Source organism: Cyprinodon tularosa, unplaced genomic scaffold (assembly GCF_016077235.1).
Source record: "Cyprinodon tularosa strain WSP-4 unplaced genomic scaffold, ASM1607723v1 ctg763, whole genome shotgun sequence".
Lineage (NCBI taxonomy): Eukaryota > Metazoa > Chordata > Actinopteri > Cyprinodontiformes > Cyprinodontidae > Cyprinodon > Cyprinodon tularosa.
The window spans coordinates 269,361-289,370 of NW_024039522.1; the positions used below are offsets into that span (position 1 = coordinate 269,361).

The following is a 20,010-nucleotide window of genomic DNA, read 5'->3' on the forward strand; positions in this document are numbered from 1 at the left end:
CTGCAGCGGCCAGGGCTAACAGTAGCCCGTCTGCAGCAGCCAGGGCTAACAGTAGCCCGTCTGCAGCGGCCAGGGCTAACAGTAGCCGTCTGCAGCGGCCAGGGCTAACAGTAGCCGTCTGCAGCGGCCAGGGCTAACAGTAGCCCGTCTCCAGCGGCCAGGGCTAACAGTAGCCCGTCTGCAGCGGCCAGGGCTAACAGTAGCCCGTCTGCAGCGGCCAGGGCTAACAGTAGCCCGTCTGCAGCGGCCAGGGCTAACAGTAGCCCGTCTGCAGCGGCCAGGGCTAACAGTAGCCCGTCTGCAGCGGCCAGAGCTAAGAGTAGCCGTCTGCAGCAGCCAGGGCTAACAGTAGCCGTCTGCAGCGGCCAGGGCTAACAGTAGCCCGTCTGCAGCGGCCAGGGCTAACAGTAGCCGTCTGCAGCGGCCAGGGCTAACAGTAGCCGTCTGCAGCGGCCAGGGCTAACAGTAGCCGTCTGCAGCAGCCAGGGCTAACAGTAGCCCGTCTGCAGCGGCCAGGGCTAACAGTAGCCCGTCTGCAGCGGCCAGAGCTAAGAGTAGCCGTCTGCAGCGGCCAGGGCTAACAGTAGCCGTCTGCAGCGGCCAGGGCTAACAGTAGCCCGTCTGCAGCGGCCAGGGCTAACAGTAGCCGTCTGCAGCGGCCAGGGCTAACAGTAGCCGTCTGCAGCGGCCAGGGCTAACAGTAGCCGTCTGCAGCGGCCAGGGCTAACAGTAGCCGTCTGCAGCGGCCAGGGCTAACAGTAGCCGTCTGCAGCGGCCAGGGCTAACAGTAGCCCGTCTGCAGCGGCCAGAGCTAAGAGTAGCCGTCTGCAGCAGCCAGAGCTAAGAGTAGCCGTCTGCAGCAGCCAGGGCTAAGAGTAGCCGTCTGCAGCAGCCAGGGCTAACAGTAGCCGTCTGCAGCGGCCAGGGCTAACAGTAGCCCGTCTGCAGCGGCCAGGGCTAACAGTAGCCGTCTGCAGCGGCCAGGGCTAACAGTAGCCCGTCTGCAGCGGCCAGGGCTAACAGTAGCCCGTCTGCAGCGGCCAGGGCTAACAGTAGCCGTCTGTAGCGGCCAGGGCTAACAGTAGCCGTCTGCAGCGGCCAGGGCTAACAGTAGCCCGTCTCCAGCGGCCAGGGCTAACAGTAGCCCGTCTGCAGCGGCCAGGGCTAACAGTAGCCCGTCTGCAGCGGCCAGGGCTAACAGTAGCCGTCTGCAGCGGCCAGGGCTAACAGTAGCCGTCTGCAGCGGCCAGGGCTAACAGTAGCCCGTCTGCAGCGGCCAGGGCTAACAGTAGCCCGTCTTCAGCGGCCAGGGCTAAGAGTAGCCGTCTGCAGCAGCCAGGGCTAAGAGTAGCCGTCTGCAGCAGCCAGGGCTAACAGTAGCCGTCTGCAGCGGCCAGGGCTAACAGTAGCCCGTCTGCAGCGGCCAGGGCTAACAGTAGCCGTCTGCAGCGGCCAGGGCTAACAGTAGCCGTCTGCAGCGGCCAGGGCTAACAGTAGCCGTCTGCAGCGGCCAGGGCTAACAGTAGCCCGTCTGCAGCGGCCAGGGCTAACAGTAGCCGTCTGCAGCGGCCAGGGCTAACAGTAGCCGTCTGCAGCGGCCAGGGCTAACAGTAGCCCGTCTGCAGCGGCCAGGGCTAACAGTAGCCGTCTGCAGCGGCCAGGGCTAACAGTAGCCGTCTGCAGCGGCCAGGGCTAACAGTAGCCCGTCTGCAGCGGCCAGGGCTAACAGTAGCCGTCTGCAGCGGCCAGGGCTAACAGTAGCTGTCTGCAGCGGCCAGGGCTAACAGTAGCCGTCTGCAGCGGCCAGGGCTAACAGTAGCCCGTCTGCAGCAGCCAGGGCTAACAGTAGCCCGTCCACAGCAGCCAGGGCTAACAGTAGCCCGTCTGCAGCGGCCCTTTCTCAGCATAGCCGTGTGTGAAGGACCGCTGGTTCTGATGGCGATTTTTGACTCAGCTTTGGAATCAGTTCTGGAAGGATCAGACTTTGGGTTTTTGTTTAAACGTGAGCAGGAAGAGGCTCTACGCTCGTTCATTTTATAGAAGCACGCATTCGCCGTTTTACCGACAGGCTGTTTGTTTCCACTCCCTCACCAGCTTCCTGTCGCGCTTCCTACGTCACAGTCAGTTGCTCTAATTGGTCAGAGCGTTGGCCAATAGGCACAGACAGCGGTTTGAAAAACAACGGGTTGTTCTCATCATCAATCTTCTGATGTCTCATTCATCAGGGCTAGACTAAATTACACCTTTAATCTCACATTTAGTCTGGTTTACCAGGCTAATTTTTACCTAATAAGACACAGAATTTTAATAAAACCTAAATGAATAGAAATTTAAGCCTTCTGATGCACGTCTGCTTTGAGCTGAACCTCCTTTCTAGACACGCGGGTTGGCGTTTCTGGATCAGCTTCAGAAAGGTTGCGGCTGTCGCATTAAATCGTCAGTTCACGCTGCTCCCAGGCGTGAGCAAGATTGAGAAATCACTGTTTCATACATAATGAGACGTCTTCATAACAGAACTGAAACATGTTGCCACACCTGGGTTTTCCTCAGTTGGTGCATAAATAAAACAGGCAGATGCAATAATAGATTGAAGATTAAAAAGTGAAGTTAAAAAACACGTGTGGGTTTAGAAAATAGCTTAAAAAACTGGAACTGAATTTAGTTTTTAGAGCCTTTAATAAGTATTCACTTCTTGTTTTTCATAATTGTCAAATATTTCTTAAATTTTTGGAAAAAGATCAGTTGCATTGTGGTTGTTTTAGGTGTGAAAATTGTCCACGTTGAAATGTTTTCAATGTTTTCCACAGGAAATAATCCAAATCATGATTGAATCATGGATTGAGGACGTAAAATAGATATTTTGCCAATAGAACAAGACAATTTACATTTAAAATAAGAAAACACTGCATTGTCTTATTTCAAGTGCGTATTATTTAATTATCTTATTTTAAGAATAAAAATTCTCTTCTCCTTTACCTTTACCTGCTCAAATTAAGGGTAAATACACTTAATTTAAGACATTTTCACGTCTTTCTAGATGGTTGTTCCAGTGTAGACATAAAATAAGTTTTGTTGTTTTGAGGTGGACATGCTTCCGTCACCATAGCAACAAAACTGTGCAGTACAGAAAAGGGTTTTGTTTTGCTTTTCATCTTACTGAGGAATAAGCCTTTATGGTTTGTGTATCAACACGGCCTCATTTTCATTTTTAGCGGCTGATCTGGCTCCATGCAAAGCAGCGAGGATAACAGAAAAATGAGCCGGCGCTGCTTTTATGATGCAGTCTGCGGAAGGACGGATGACTCCACAGACATTTATGAGATCATATTCCAGTGAAAACTGGAGTGGGTTGTTTTGGTGATTAATAATGCTGCGTGTTTTCGCGCCCCTCCGCAGAGCCTGAAGGGTGAAGATGCAGCACACCACATGCACAGAGGACCGGATCCAGCATGCCCTGGACCGATGCCTGGATGGGCTGAGAACGAGTCCCACTGCCGCGCATCACTGGAACGGTGAGAATCCACTCCTATTTACAATATTTCCTGCTTTTTTTTTTTATTCCAATTTCTTTAACAAGAACTTTTGATCGTTTAACCAAAAACTGTTATTTTTTTTGTTAAATGACAGAAATAGGACTCCAAAATAATGGATCTTACTTCTGTCTTAAGGGCTGCTGAATTAGGTCGTCTTTTCAAATAAAAAAAACACTGCAGACATTGATCTTAACTTTTATTCCACAGAGGGGGTAATGTTGTTTTTTTTTTTTTTTGCAAGCCTAGTTACACTTTAAGAAAGGTTTGGATGTGTTGATAAACTGGAACAACATTTAGATTATATTTGGATAAGAAGAAGAAAAAATTAACTATAGTTTGCAATTGATAAATACATTTCCTACAATTCCTGAAATCATGTCAACACTCATGGAGCGGAGAAGATTCTCAGTCATCCAGGTCAGAGTTATTCCAAAAAAGTAAAAAACAAACAATTTTTTTCCAAGTTCGAAAATGTTTCTCTTCCATCCAGGAAGCTTTACAGTTCAAAATGTCAGAAATAGCGTTGAGTTCCAGGTTTTATCCAGAAGTCAGGGATTAGTAGCCTGGTGAGACCATCCTGATCTCGCGAGCTTTCAAGGTTTCACTCGCAGATCAGTCTGGAGACTCTCCGTTAAAGAAAATTTGGAGCCGTTCACCAAACGAACGTCCAATCAGCGTTGGCTTTGAGGCGGGTTGAGGTGTGACGCAACGAGAAGCGCGACAGTTCAGTCTAAAGAACATGGCGGCTTCAGCCGATGAAACTAGCGTTAGCGTGGCTATCGAGCAAGTTTTATCGGAATTACAGAGTATTTCTTCACTGAAAGAAGAGCAAAACACTGCTCTGGAGGCTTTTCTCAGAGGAAAAGATGTTTTTGCTCTTCTCCCGACTGGTTTCGGCAAGAGTTTGATCTATCAATTGGCTCCTCTTCGTCGTCGCTCTGTTAGTACGTCATATGCTTCGTTGATCTGATTGGTTTATATGGCCCGTCTATCACCAACATAGGCCAATCAGCTAACCAGTATTTTCGCCCCTTCCCAAAATTACTTCAACGGAAGGTTTCCAGATGGATATGCGGAGCAAATCCATCTGGCGGAGTCAGGTTAACGGATTAGGGGACGGCGGTCCAGATCCGGACCCAACCTGATTTAAAACTTTAAAATTACCGCATGTTGTCCGACAACAGTGTCTAATTTCACTTGCACCGCTTCTGCTGTTAATACGGTAAAGCCCTCCCGAGCGTCCAGCACATGATCCAAATTGGATTAGATTAGATTCAACTTTATTGTCGTTACACAGTTACAGGTACAAGGCAACGAAATGCAGTTTAGGTCTAACCAGAAGTGCAATAGCAGCGAGTGCAGGATAAATAATGGTTCCATAAATACAGGACATGGTTCTACTGAATGGGTATAGAGATGAATACCATTATAAATAATGAATATAATATATAGATCACTGGTTTTATGAACTAAATTTACAGCTGAATATCTACCAAATATAACATACAGGTGGATATTACTATAAAAAGGGTTTTTACCGTTATGTACAATAGCATAATATATGGATGGGTTTTACTATAAAATGATTAAATAAAGTTTGGACAGAAAGATCAGTTCAGGTGTTTGAGAAAATATGGGAATCAGGAAATTGTCTATAAACCAAACTGAACAATAGTTGTAAATGGTTACCTCTGCAGTAGCCCAACAAAGCCTTGTTTTTGTTTCGAAAACTTGCAAATTAAAAGGGGTCATTAAAGCAAACACTAATCCTTTTCCTTCTTCCTGAACCAAAAACAAGGTTGAAATAAACATCGGTTTTTAATACCGGCACAGTTTGGCTTATTGGACCCATAAGGTTGTTTAAAAATGACCAACTTCACCCGATGCTGTTAATCCCTAATCAGAGGAAGAACTTCCTGTGTGACCAGAAGGACACAACCAATAACAATTCCTGTACTTCCTATGATGTCATCTATTTACCTTTGAAGTTGGAACTTAGACTTTAGGATTAAGATAAAACCCAAAAGACTTTATTTTGTCCAGTTTAAAGCTCAAAAAACATGTTTTTTGTTTTTTTTAATCAACATTCTCACAGAACAGGCTAAATTCTTTAATAGTTTTCAGCACCGCTGCAACCGATTTATTCAATTCAGTTCTATTCAGTTTATTTCTATAGCTCCAATTCACATCATGTCATCTCAGGTCACAGGGACGTGGCTAGACCTATTTTAGGGTGGCTGAAGTCATCCCTTCGTTGGTATTAGCCACCCCATAATTATTTTGCGATTTTTATTGTTTTTTTTTATTTATTGATTGCAATTGCAGTAAAGCACTGAAAACGAGCCACCAAGAAGGCAAGTTAATCTGAAGATAAGTTCCTGTTAGTTTATTTACAAACACAATTATTTATACAATTATTAATATCGTTAGGATATTCATTTCCTTCATTGGCTCCGCGTCCAGCGTCACGTCACGTGGTACACGGCCATCAACTGGACCATAGCAGCTGTGCAGTGCAGCAACAGCGCGCCCTTTGAATCTCCACACAGTCATCGAGCTTGATTAGGAAAGTTATGGTTGCGTGCAGATACATACGGTGAGTTTGCCATTTGATGTCAGCGGTTTACATTTTCTTCACTTTACCTGGAGTGAGGAAAGAGACAATATAGGCCTAATAGCTTGTCTGATTCAGTAGGAATTACGTTACCATGGTGAACAAAGTCAGTGGTGTGGGAAAACACGATGTTGTTGTAGCCTACTAGCATCATTATAATAGTTTTGTCACAGGAGCAGTGATGGGCAGTAGCGCCGCTACATGTAGCGAAGCTATTAGTTTAACTACATTTTCAAGTAGCTTGACCGTAGCGTCGCTGCTTTATTTATCAAGTAACTTTCCTGTAGCGACGTTATTGTTTTGATCAAGTAGCGACGTAGCGTCCACAAACGCTACAAAATCCAGGGCAAAACTAAGAAATGAAACCAGGTTTTCTATTTCTAAACAACAATCAGCCACAAAACTACTGTAAATAGCAGTTTCAGCTGACGCTTTATAAGTGGCGTAGTAGCACAGGCACACTCCGTAGGGTTAAACAAGCGCACCTTTTCCGAGGCTGTCGTTCTATTGGCTGGAAAGGTTGCTAGGCAACGATCCAACTGCAGTCTGAGAGAGCAAAACAAATCCGCAAGCAGAGCGTAACTGAGACCCGTGCAGAGCGGAGATGGAGGCAAGCGAGAGGAAAAAATATCTGTGATAATATAGAAAATATCTGTTTAAATCTGAGAGAAGAAACAAAGATTTTTGAGAGAAGAGAAAATATTTGAGAGAGAGCGCATGTTTTGAGTGTGAGCATTATAAGTTTTGAGTGCAAGAAGATGAAATTCTTTTCTCTAATTGAAGTTATGTGCTCTTGCATTATGGCAGGATAATTCTCCCATATCTATGTGCCACCAGTCTGATAGGGCGACACTGTGTGATATGGTAGTGCTTCCTTGGGTTGACTATAGTTCTAAGTTGTACGTTTCATATACTGTTGATTTTGTGTTTTCATTAATACATTGTACTTAAAAATACTTCCTTTATTTGCATTAAAACTTTGTCAGACTGATGTGAAAAAGTCTCAAGGATATCCTTCTTTGCAATGATGCTATTGCCTATTGCCTACTGTCCATTTATGCAACTTGTATTTTGTGGTTAAACTTTAGATTAAGCAGAAATCGATCAAAGATAATGCTGCATTTATTGTTAAGTTCCTCACATATATGTGTTTCTCTCTGTGCCAGGTGTAGAGAAAGACATGCCAAAGTCCAGGTCACACACACACACCAAGCACACACACAGAAACAGGGTTATTGCAAAGCAGACAGGGGTTCCTGACAGGTTGTGGGTGCAGGGGAGATGGGGAAAGATGAATGGCCAGGTTAAGGGTTTATGAAGATGTTGGGAGTCTGTTGGTTAGACAACTGTCTTCTGTAGAAGGTTTCCATTATGATGAGTGGCGAACCACTTGCCTTCTTCCATTTATGCAGTAATGCATGGCACCTACCATTTACTCTTTGTAATTTAGCACATTTTAACTGGTGTAGTTTAGTTGGTGAAGTAGCATTAGTGAGGGAAGTGTTTCCCAGGTATGTTGCTCTTAAAATAATGAATTTATAGACAGCGCCTTAGAAAGTGCACTGAAAAAAATTCGGCGCGCGCTATGCGCGCGCAATATCTTACCTAGGGGCTAAGCCACCCATGTCTCTCAAACCTAGTGACGGCCCTGTCAGGTCACTTTCCAGTTCACCAGATCATCCAGTCAGATTGATTCAAAGTTTTCTATCTAAGGAAAACCAGCTGATTGCATCGACTCATTGACTCTTCAGCAATCCCTCACACTAAGCATGCTTGTAGCGACAGTGGAGAGGAAAAACTCCCTTTGAACAGGAAGAAACCTCCAGCAGAACCAGGCTCAGTGTGAGCGGCCATCTGCTGAGGCCCACTGGGGTTCAAGGAGACAGAAGCAGACATAGAAAAAGAAGCATAGATACAAAAGGCAACTGTCAACCAGCTCCACAGGCGAAGAAATTAGAAACAAAGGTGTTGATGGCAGCAGCACAGCTGATATTTCTCTCCAGGATGGAGTCACAGCCAAACAGGAACAGACCAGATGAAGCTACTATGAGAAAAAGCAGAGAGAGCAGAACGTTAGAGATTGAACTAACAGATTCTGCAGAGTGGGAGAATAGAGATAGAATGAAGCAGAATGATGAAAAAGGGCTCCCTATGTCCTCCAGCAGTCTAAGCCTATAGCAGCAGAACTATAGAGATAGCTCAGGATAACCTGAGTATTTTGGATTAAGTTTAAGAAAGGTAGAGCCCCAAAAAGTAAGAAAAGCTATTTTGATTATCATTTCTTGTCTAAAAACAAACCAAAAAGAAAACCTCTTTCTTTGAGTATAAAAATGGAGGTTTGCGGTTGAATCTATTAGCACATAGAAACTATAACTCTGCTTTGAGACTCATCCTACTGTTCAATTTGGCCACATGGCAACAACTAACACCTTGATAAAATCTATAAACTACTAATAATATCTGCCCTGAGTTTCTAACATCTGTGGAATATCGTTACATTTCTAGAACAGTGGCGTCCAGATTCAGTCCTAAGAGCTGCTATCTGCAATGAGGAAAATATTCCAGAGGAGAAAAACAGCAACAGTGGATTAAAAGCTAAGCTAAGCCAAAAGGAACAAGGAACTAGCAGCTTCCTGGAAATGGACTGGAGTGAAAGTTATAATTACCCCCCCAACATTACTCATGATGCTCAAAAAAGTACTTTAGTACAAGTTGTTACTTTCCACCACTGGTTCGCTTTGAATTCGATCAGTTTAAATTATTTATGTAAGCCTCGGCATCCTTAGAAAGACATCTGACTCAATCTGCAGGTAGGCAGTTCATCAGATTAGGGTCGATCAGGGTAAAAACCCTGCAGCGCACCGATGGCTGACGTGTACAGGCCGCGTTGATGCGATCCGTCTTTGTTTGTTACTCTGTGACTCCTCGCCTCATGACGCCTCACTTACACCGTGCGGTCTGGACCCACCACTTCCTCCCAGCTGTCTATTTCACTCTACTTCCTCCAACAACACCGCGCTCTGAGGGTTTGAGAGCAACAGAGTCGCCAACAACAAGCTCAAACAGCTCGCCGCTCACATGTGACGACTGATGCTGCTGTCCATGCGCTGAGACGCAGCAATCGAGCTAACCCTGTGGTTGACGTGTGAATGAACATTAGAATTAAATGCTGTATAATTTCTGAGAAATCCCCTTTAAAGGCCTCAATGCCTTTAAAATGATTTATATTCCAATGGAAACATAAAGATCCACCATCCTGCATCTCTTGGATCCCTGCAGTTTATCTCCTGCAGCTCATCATTCATTCTGCAGAGGCCTGATAATGAGCCGTTCATTTGATTCCAGTGGGATGGAGAAGGGATGTATGCAAAAGTAGCAGGCAGGGGCAGATTTAGGACATTTGGGGCCATAGGGAAAGACAGGCAGGGGAGCCCTCTGAATTAAAACAGACTCATTATACGGTGTGAAGTTAGGAAGCTGAGACAGACGCATTTCTTGCAAGAAAAAAGGTCCAAATTTTATTAAACGTCCTCAGACGGAGAGATAGGCTTCTGACTAAGCAACCTCAGAACCAATGGCGTAATGACACAACAATAGGCCCCATATGAAGTACAACAGCCCATCCATGGTAACTAGGGCTGGGTATTGTTCAAAAATGTTCGGTTCCGGTACCAATACCGGTACCTTCACTTCGATACCGGTTCCTGAACGATACTTTTTTCGATACCAGTTTTATAATATCAATTCGAAGAAAAAGAAAATTACACATCATAAAAAAGTACAAATCTTGAGTTTTATTTTAAGCTCTGATTTTTCCATTTACATTTTTCCTCTTACATAAAAAAAAAATTCAGTGTCTAATATTCACTGTTACATTGTGAGGACCTTTTTACTTAGCAGTTTTCCTTTAGAAAAATGACCATGTCTGACAAACAAGCCCGTTGAATGGGATCCTACTGACAGCGCACTGCTGGGATGGGGGGGTCTGAGCGGCTCCCACAGAAACATTGGAAGGCTGGATGAACTGACTGCACTGATTAAGTTTTCAGGTGGATTTTCCCACTTAAAAACATAATAAAACTACTTTATTCCTACTGATCACAGCAAATATAGCTGCAAGGCAAATAAAGGATAGAGTAGCTCCGCCCAACGCGCATCAGACACACTTTGTCACCGCGCAGCCAGAGCAGCAAAGCTGCTTCAGCCGCGCATCAGAAGCTGGTAGAAGCAGCAAAAATGAAGCAGCAGACGTGATTTTGCTGCTCCTGCTGCGTTCGGTGTAAAAGCAGCATGATTCTCTCCGCTCTGGCTTTGCTCTGCCCACGGGCTGCTGAGAGGAGGATGGTGGCGCCGGCTGCGGTCCGCTCTTCTTGCAGTCAAACACCGAGCAACTTTCTGCTCTTAAATTGTTTCCGTGCACGATGTATTGCACTGCGCACTATTGGCATCAGTCTAAATAAAGTGAAGCCGCACTTTTGACCTGGGGGGCATTTTAAAGGGGTTCCACGACGCTGCAACCGGTTCACAACAGATACACAGGAACCCTGGCTGTAGGCGGGACCACCTGTGTATTTTTCCTGGATGACGCAATCACGTTAAGTGTTACAGCCAATCACCGAAACTTGGTACCGAAAGACGAGGCATGTTTCGATACTCTGTAGAACCGAAGCATTTCGGTCGGTACCATAAAAGAACCGAAGTTCGGTACCCAGCCCTAATGGTAACACATTAAATGTAACGGTTATGGTTTTATTCGACGCTCTGGATTACCCATAATTCCAAGTCGCAGTGTAAAAAATAAAATACTCAAATACATCGTTCTTTTAAGATCTTTATTGCAGTTTGAAGCATATAAGTGTATTTTTTACCAACCGTCTAATGAACTATACACAGTTATTAATATAGTGATGGTGTCGTGTTTAAACGGCTCACCATCATGGTGAAATCTGCCATGTGTTGCTGTATAAATAAGATCCGGTCAGTCATCTTGAAATCGGGTGGGTTAAGAGAGGAACTTTTCGCACAATTACGTCTGCAATCAGACGTCCTAATTCAAAATTGCGAAGGCGCCCACCAGGTGTCAGTGACGGGGCCCCTGAGCAACTGCAGTTTCTGCTTACCTATATTTACGCCATTGCTCAGTACAGACATTTATACCTTACAAAATCCCAACACACACACACACACACTCCCCCCAGGGGAACCAACCCACCCCCTGCATAAAGAACTTTCTCACAGTTGAACATTTGGAGGAAAAACAACGTTAGTTCATCAAGGCCGTTTCCTGTCAGGTTAATCTATCTTCCACTGGTCAGATGGATCTCCTAATAACAGCAGTCCTCCCCTTTAAGCCATGAAGGAGGCTGTGACTCATTCTGACCTCTCATGACCTTCGTTTGGAGCCTGGGAGGCTAAAAACAGACACACCTCAACGTTTTTTACGCCACAACAAAGAAGAAGCCAAACGACCCCCATTCCAAAGGGGGGGACCCGTTCATCCGTTTCTATTTGCATGTTTTCTAAACTAAAACCAGGCTTTGTTGGGCTGCTGGATAAAACCTGGAACTAAACGCTATTTCTGACATTTTGGATTGAAAAAGCTTCCTGGATGGAAGAGAAACGTCTTTAAACTTGGAAACAAAGTCCAGAGGATTGATTTTAAACTTCTTTTGGAAAACTTGGTGAAAATTTTCATTTTTACCTTGAAGAAAATGCATGTTTGGAGTCCAATAGTTAATAATAAAAAAAGTCCAAGGAGGAGGAAAAGATTCATAATCCATGTTGTAAAACTTTTAAATTTGCACACATATATTTGCCCTATGGGTTGTACCTTTTAAACACTAATTATTCTAAAACAAACACTTACAGTTACCTTTTGTATCTATGCTTCTTTTTCTATGTCTGCTTCTGTCTCCTTGAACCCCAGCGGGCCTCAGCAGATGGCCGCTCACACTGAGCCTGGTTCTGCTGGAGGTTTCTTCCTGTTCAAAGGGAGTTTTTCCTCTCCACTGTCGCTACAAGCATGCTTAGTGTGAGGGATTGCTGAAGAGTCAATGAGTCGATGCAATCAGCTGGTCTTCCTTAGATAGAAAACTTTGAATCAATCTGACTGGATGATCTGGTTGAATTGTCTCTATAAAGTGACCTGAGATGACATGATGTGAACTGGAGCTATAGAAATAAACTGAATAGAATTGAGGCGGTGTGGAATCTATAGCAGGTGGTTCTACGCGGGTTTCTGAAAGTTACAGGTTCTTTTAAATTACTCTGAAAATCACACAGAAATGTAGAGATATTAGAACATTTAATCTCCATTTTTAACACTTAAGTACTTTTAAAAGTGAGTACTTCAATACATTCACTTTATGTTTCACTGAGTAACTTTTACCTGTAATTGAGTAAGATTTGACTGAATATTAATACTTTAACTATATTTTAAAGGCTTATTTTCTCCCCTAAATAAGCTCACCTCATACTGTGTGTTTAGCTCCTCAGTGAACAGAGGTGATCATAATTAGGTTCATTGTTTTTTGTTTTTACATGTTAGATAACCGTCTCAGGTAAAAGCTGTATTTATACCTGAACCTGCTTGATGTTTCATCCACAAATATCTCCCCAATAGAAGTGTTATTGTTCCCACGGTAACTTGGCTTCGTAAATACACACTAAAAAAAGTTACTGATGAGAGCTTACATAAAAAATAAGTTGCTTTCTCCCTTCAGATGGTTGTTAGTAAGAAAAACAGGTCCGTGTGGTTTTAAACGTGCTTCTGTGGTTTGGTTAAACGTCACATTTACTTGTTTTGTTTAAGAACATTTACCTCGAATGATTGGAGATGGTTTCTTAGATGGGAACTTTTATTCACTTCCTTTGCATCACATGGAGATAAAATCAATAAATTAGAACAATTGTTCCCGTGAGGCCAGGGGCGGATTTAGGAAATGTGGGGCCCTAGGCAAAGACAGGCAGGGGGCCCTCTGAATGGAGAAGACAGATAGAGAACTGTTAATAGAATAGACATCCATTATCTGTTCTAGGTTTTGTCCCTCTCTTCTTGTCCCTTCACTGGAAAAACTATCTAGAAATAAGTAAAAATGTCTTAAATTAACTGTATTTACCCTTAATTTGAGTAGGTAAAAGAGATGATTTGCGAATGAGTATTTTTACTCTTAAAATAAGATATTTAGATAAAACGCACTTGAAAATCAGCCAATGCAATTGTGTTTTTTTTTATTTTAAGTGCTAATTGTCTTGTTCCATTGGCAAAATGTCTTTTACCTCTTCAATCCAAGAACAAATGCACCTATTTTAAGAAAAAATTACTTATCTAGATTTAGATTTTTTTTCCCCAGTGTGTTGTTTTCCTCTCTATGTTTTGTACTCAGCTGACTTTTCATGCTGTCTCTAAAGGAATGAAAGATTTTTTCCAAGCACTAAGCTCACTTAGCTGATTGCTCCTTCCTGTGTTTCCAAAAAGGCCAAAGTAAATAACCCAGTCCTTCTTTTCCCTGTAGACAAGCCATGATCTGCTTATCTGTTCTCCATTTTTCATTTGGATGAAATAATAGCTGCATGAATCATGACAGCAGACAAGATAGAGGAGAGCAGGAGGCGGGGTTACCAATCTACTCGCTCTGGAGAGCAGAGTTCGCTGCTTTTAGATGTTGTCTCCAAAGTCTCCAGTAGCAGAAAAAAGTCTCTAGATTTGGCGCTAGGAGCTTTTTAGAAATCAAAGTGCTAGAGGGGTCTGAAAAGTGGCTAAATATAGCGACTAAAGCGCTAAGTTGGCAACACTGCTCTTTGCATGGTTTGTTTTCAAATGGTTTGCTGCTGTCTGTTTGGACCTTTCTGAACATGTGCAGCAAATGGACTGATCCAATATGGTGGACACTGAAGGGGGGAAATTAAATCAAAAACATAATTAATGTGGACAAATAAGGAACAGTTATATTAACCACACATGTAAACAGAGTTTTATGGCCCCCCCAGGAAATTTAGGCCCTAGGCAGCTGCCTAGGATTCCCTAATGGTAAATCTGCCCCTGAGTGAGGCTTTGTTTTCAGATTTAAAAATCTTTAAAGAGGTTTTTAAAATATTTATTTCAGCCCAAATTATTTTCTGAAAATGTTTTAAGCGTAATATTCTAATTCTACAAAACTTGTTTTCTTTAATTGGGAGGGAAAGTAGAATAGCTAACAGAAATATAGGCTTAAAAACACCAGTCATCATAATTAATCTGTGTTTAGGGTTTATCTTAACTTTAGTGGAGCTGCTGAAAAGTCCCTTAAATCTTTACAGACCAATTATATCACTAGTCGATCTGTTGTATCTGTAGTGATAAATGTTCACTAATCTCAGGCAGAATGAAAAGATTGAAATTTGTTCCCCAAATAATGGATCTGGGTGTAAATTAGCCACGGGGAAAGAAATAAATTAAGACTGTTAAGGCCCCTGTCACACCTGGCCTATCTATCCAGCGTATGTCTCCTAAAACGCTGGCATCCGCTGAACTTTCTATGCATTTTTACTATTTTGGGCGTAATCAAACAATAAGACTGTTTCATAATAAACTAAATGAATGATCTGTAAATAAATCTAATGAATGATCTTCTGGGAATAATGTAAGTTTGTTCCATCTGTCGTATCTTTAGTGCTGATGTGCTCAGCGGGTCAGTCGATGAACCGCTGGAGCCTGGAGGAGCTGGTGAAGAGAGATCCTGAGAACTTCCTCATTCTCCTGCAGCAGATCATCAGGAAAACCAGAGAGGTGATCTGCCTTGGATCAGTCACCCGGTGGAAGAATATCAATGCAACGCTTGCTAAAAGTCTCTGTTTGTCCCTCTGTGTGGATCCAGGCCCAGGAGCAGTGTCAGTATGAGCTGGTGCCCCCCCTCGCCATCATGTTCACCTCCACTCTTCTGCAGGTATGGCCTTTCCAAACCTAAATGTCATTCAGCCCAATAAACCCTTTTTCATTGTCAGAAAAACCATTCATTGTTTGAAACGCACGTAGAAAAGCTCTGCGCTGCAAAGGTCACTGACCTCAGTTCCTCTATTTAAACCACAATCAGGGCAGCTTTTAAAATGTTTTAGCTAAAGAAAAAAAAAATGAAAACCAGAGAAGCAAATGAACCCTTCCAAAAAAAGTTTTTTTTTTTTTTTTTAATCCACTGGTTTCCGAGTTTGAAGACGTTTCTCTTCCATCCAGGAAGCTTTTTCAATCCAAAATGTCAGAAATAGCGTTTAGTTCCAGGTTTTATCCAGCAGGCCAACAAAGCCTGGTTTTAGTTTAGAAAACATGCAAATAGAAACGGATGAACGGGTCCCCCCCTTTGGAATGGGGGTCGTTTGGCTTCTTTGTTAGCCTGCAATGCCCCATACCTGTCTACGGCCGTTTCTCAACATGTGTACTTGTGCGTTCTTGTGCGCTAGTGAAACGCCATAAGCCTCAGCCCTAGTTCCAAAAGCAGACAAAGTCCCCAGATGTTGTTCTGGCCCCTCCCTTTTTACCCAGCATGCATCGTTAGCCCATCTGCAGCGGCCAGGGCTAACGTTATCCCGTCTGTAGCGGCCAGGGCTAACGTTAGCCCGTCTGCAGCGGCCCTCTCTCTGCATAGCCGTGTGTGAAGGACCGCTGGCTCTGATGCCGATTTATTTGGCAAAATGTTCATATTGATTTGTGTTTATCTGAATGTGTTCATCATTATTCCGCCACTAGATGAAAAAAGTAATAATCTATTATTATCTAGAGACTATTAATAACAGGAGGTGAAATGCAGCTCCACATGAGCCGGGCATGTGGTGATGTCATCAGTACGCCAATTGATCCATATTTATGCTGCATGCTCCCAAAGTCCAGACTTTCCTGGGTTCTTCTGAAGGACAGACATGGCGAGAAAACGAGTCCGTTCTAGTGAAATGAGAAACGGCCTTTCTCATAGCCGTTGACCTGGCTATGAATTGAAAAAGCTTCCTGGATGGGAAGCTAAACGTCTTCAAACTTAAACAAAGTCCAGTAGATATATTTTTTAACTTTTTCAGAATGACTATGACCTGGATGACTGACGATCTTCACCAGCAAAGGAATAATGTTCAGCTTTATCATTTAATAGCTTTTACCATCAGAGGCTTAATGCCAGACAGTAGCTGGTGGTTGATTGTCCCTGGATTTCACTTTGCTTTGTGCTTTGATTGCAGACTCCGTACTGCCCCCCCCACTCTGAGCTCCTAGAGGAAGCCCTGGAGGTGTTTTACAGCTTCCTCACTTGGCCCGAGCCGTACTGCAGTGTGTGCAGGGAGCTCCTCTCCATGCTGCAGCTGGAGATCAAGGCACCTGGTGAGCATGAAGGAAGCAGCAGGAGAACACGCCCTCTAGGTCTCTGGTAGGAGATACGCATCTAGGAGCCAGAGGTTGCACGCTGCAGCCGCAGAGAGGGAGGATGATGTCACAGCCTCAGGATTCATGGGAACTTCTTCTTCTATGAAAGAGGATGTAACGGTTCCCCCTGACGGAACCAAAGAAATAGGAACTGTATGTAAAGTTTAGCAGAGCAAACTGCAGCAGGGACACAGACACCGCAACCATTACAATAACTGAGCATGAATGAATGTCAGTGAATATATTTGCCCTATATGGCTGTGCTAGCCTCACTCAGACCAGGTTACTGCTAAAAAAGACTGAATAAAGCGCATCTTAGCTGATTCTACGTCTTTTTCTCACTTTTCTTGCAGGAATTTCCTTTCAGAGGCTGGTTAGAGAAGAGCAGGGTCTGAACACCCCCGACCAAACTTCAAAGACCATGTAAGTCCAGCCTGTAGCTGCTGACCTCATCCTACAGCGAAATACAAAACCAATCCTCCTGAGGCAGCGAATTCTGAAATGCACATCAGAATCCCAGTTCTCTGCAGTCTTTGTCACGTGGTGAAACGTTACGACTGCAGATCAAATGCTGATCTCATGTGATAGACCAGCAGCATTGTTTGTTTTTTGTTTTTTCCTGTCAGATTTTCCAGGAAGTAGCCATAGGTCAGTGTTTTGTCGGAGCGCCTTTAGGGTCCAAACCTGTCGATTTGTTTTTCAAGTTCTTTAGCTGAAATTCCCTCAGATTAGGTGAGGAGCATCATCATCAGACGGCAACTTCTAAATCTTGTGACTGAATTTCTCTGGGATTCATGTCCGGACTTTGACTGGGCCATTCTATCACATTAATTAATTTAACTTTATTGATCTCATATTCGAGAGATTTACTGCTGCATTTAACCCATCCACAGTGGGCTGCCATTGTGCGGCGCTCAGCAAGCAGTGAGGAGTTAAGGGTCTTGCTCAGGGACCCAGAGTCGCAGTCTGTGGGAGTGGGGCTTGAACTCAGAACCTCAGGGTTCCAAACTCTATGCCCTAACCACTAGGCCGCTCCCCCATATGAAAATTGAATCCATCGTTTGTCGGGCTGAATTGTTGTTTTTGTAGACGTGTGAAGCGTGCGTCCTGCTTCTTGGCAACCAGATTAAGCATTTAAGTAACAGCTGCCATGCTAACAGGTTCTCCCACCTGAGCTATGGAGCTCTGCAGCTCCTCCAGAGTTGCCATGGTGCCGATTAAGCAGCCCTTCTGTCAGACCAGCATACCCATAGTCAAAACCCGTTTATCGCTTTAGTTTATCTTTTTAGTTTTGTACTAAAAGTAAACTTTAACGTACCTCAACCTGCGCGTATCTACGGAAGAGGATTAGGGCCACTGGAAAAAAAACAAAAAGTTAAATGATTTTTAAAAATATTTTTCAATTTAACATGGGAAAAAAGTCAGAATTTTGACTTTAATCTCAGAATTGTGGATCTTAATGTAGATGGGCCCCATGAAGGCAGAGATGTGGAGCACTCAGCTTCACTGACAAAGATGTGAGTTGTTTGAGGTGGCCAGTGACACATTGGTGGAAAATGACGGAATTAGGCAACTTTTTCCGTGCCCGAGGGGTCCCCTCATTAATGGAGGAGCAGAAGGTCATTAAAACAAGAGAGCTAGTCTCTAAAACAGACATGGCTATGGCTGGATGCTAACATGTTTGTTAGCTGTCAGAATTCTGAGATTAAAGTCAGAATTCTGATAAAAAAGTCAGAATTCTGAGATTAAAGTCAGAATTCTGAGAAAAAAGTCAGAATTCTGAGATTAAAGTGAGAATTCTGAGAAAAAAGTGAGAATTCTGAGATTAAAGTCGTAATTCTGAGATTAAAGTGAGAATTCTGAGAAAAAAGTCAGAATTCTGAGATTAAAGTGAGAATTCTGAGAAAAAAGTGAGAATTCTGACTTTTTTTCCCATATTAAACTGAAATAAAGTTTAAAAATCAGTTAAGTTTTTTTTTAATCATAATCCTCTGCCGTACGTCTTCCTTTATATGTAAAGAAACCAAACAATTTAAGTTCTTACTTTTTGGTGTTTTTTGAAGCGTACGGCGATCTGAGCTTAAATTGTCAACCTTAAACTAACGAGGTTTTTCAAGAGGACTTTCTTACTTCAAAATAGATTCAAACAAATTTTTACCCGCTGATCACAGCTAATATAGCTGCCATTGTTCCAGGCAGAGAAAGGATAGGGTAGCTCCGCCCACCGAGCATCAGACCCACTTTACTACCGTGCAGCTAGAGCAGCAAAGATGCTGCAGCAGCAGCGTCAGAGCTAAACTAGTACAAGCATCAAACATCAAGCAGTCCATGCGTTTCTGCTGCCCCTGCTGTTAGCGGTCTGAACGTAGCATGATGGAACTCTGTCTGATCAGATGTCAGATTGTAGAAGTAATAAAGAGACCCGCTGCTCTTGTTGTTCTCGTAAACTACCTGCACTGCAAAAAAATGAAATCTAAATAAGTCATTTCTTCTTAAATGAAATGCATTTTTTCTTGAATTAAGGATTTAAGTGAGACACTTTGCCAATGGAACAAGACAATTTACACTTAAAATAAGAAAAAACAATTGCATTTTCTTATTTCAAGTGCATTTTATCTAGATACCTTATTTTAGTAAAAATACTACTTCCATTGGCAAATCATCTTATTTACCTGCTCAAATTAAGGGTAAATAGCCTTAATTTAAGACATTTTTACTCATTTTGAGATCATTTTTGCAGTGTGTTAGTATCTCCTGTTTTCGGCTCCTGTTGGCTTCACTTCCTGATGTCTCCTGTGTGTTGCTGACAGGACTGTGCTGTTAATGAACCCAGATGAGGTCCCTGCTGACTTCCTCAGCGTGGCCGAACAGCTCAGCCGCATCCAGCACTCGCAGAAAGACACCTACATCACCCTGATTAAACACGCCTTCCAGTCCACGCTGGGAACCCAGTATCCCCTGCAGAGCATCCACAAGGCCCTGGAGGTAGGCCTGACCCAGACAACCAGAAAAAACATCAATTTAATGTTTATTTAGTTTTTTCTCTTTAAGAGCAATGAATAAAAACAGAAATATCTTTTATTGTTGCAGCCAAAGACCGTTCATGAGCTGAAGGAGATTTTTTCCTCGCTGAGCGACATCTTGGAGATGGCCGCCATTATGATCGACCCAGAACAAGCTCGCTGTCATGTGGTCCAGGAACTGGAGAGTTTGAGGAAGGCGCTGAAGATCCCTTCTTCTAATGGGAGAAGGTCTGATGGTAAGAGGAGGGGTGATGCTCAGCAGGAGGGCAGAGGGGGTTTTTCTACTTAAAGCAAATTTAGGTCATTTTATTAAAACGTTTGCAATTTGGTTGGGCTGAAAATGGCATCTTAGCTGTTCTATGAGCTCGAATGCAGCCTGGTTAAAAGCCCTAGAATGAAACCACAGGTTTTTTTTTCTTTTTATGGTTTGATCATGAATATTTTTGCATTCTATTACAACTT

General features: G+C 43.4%; 1 protein-coding gene across 3 annotated transcripts in view; it reads left to right on the forward strand.

Annotated features, from left to right (window-relative positions):
• pik3r5 (phosphoinositide-3-kinase, regulatory subunit 5) overlaps positions 1-20,010 on the forward strand; it is a 61,616-nt gene that overhangs the window by 27,872 nt on the left and 13,734 nt on the right. For all 3 annotated transcript variants that reach the window (XM_038270504.1, XM_038270502.1, XM_038270503.1), the window contains exons 2-8: positions 3,397-3,512; positions 14,799-14,914; positions 15,003-15,071; positions 16,345-16,483; positions 16,879-16,948; positions 19,336-19,510; positions 19,616-19,784. In XM_038270504.1, the coding sequence (XP_038126432.1) occupies positions 3,413-3,512; positions 14,799-14,914; positions 15,003-15,071; positions 16,345-16,483; positions 16,879-16,948; positions 19,336-19,510; positions 19,616-19,784 (838 nt within the window). In that variant the 5' untranslated portion in view covers positions 3,397-3,412. The remainder of the gene's footprint in view (positions 1-3,396; positions 3,513-14,798; positions 14,915-15,002; positions 15,072-16,344; positions 16,484-16,878; positions 16,949-19,335; positions 19,511-19,615; positions 19,785-20,010) is intronic.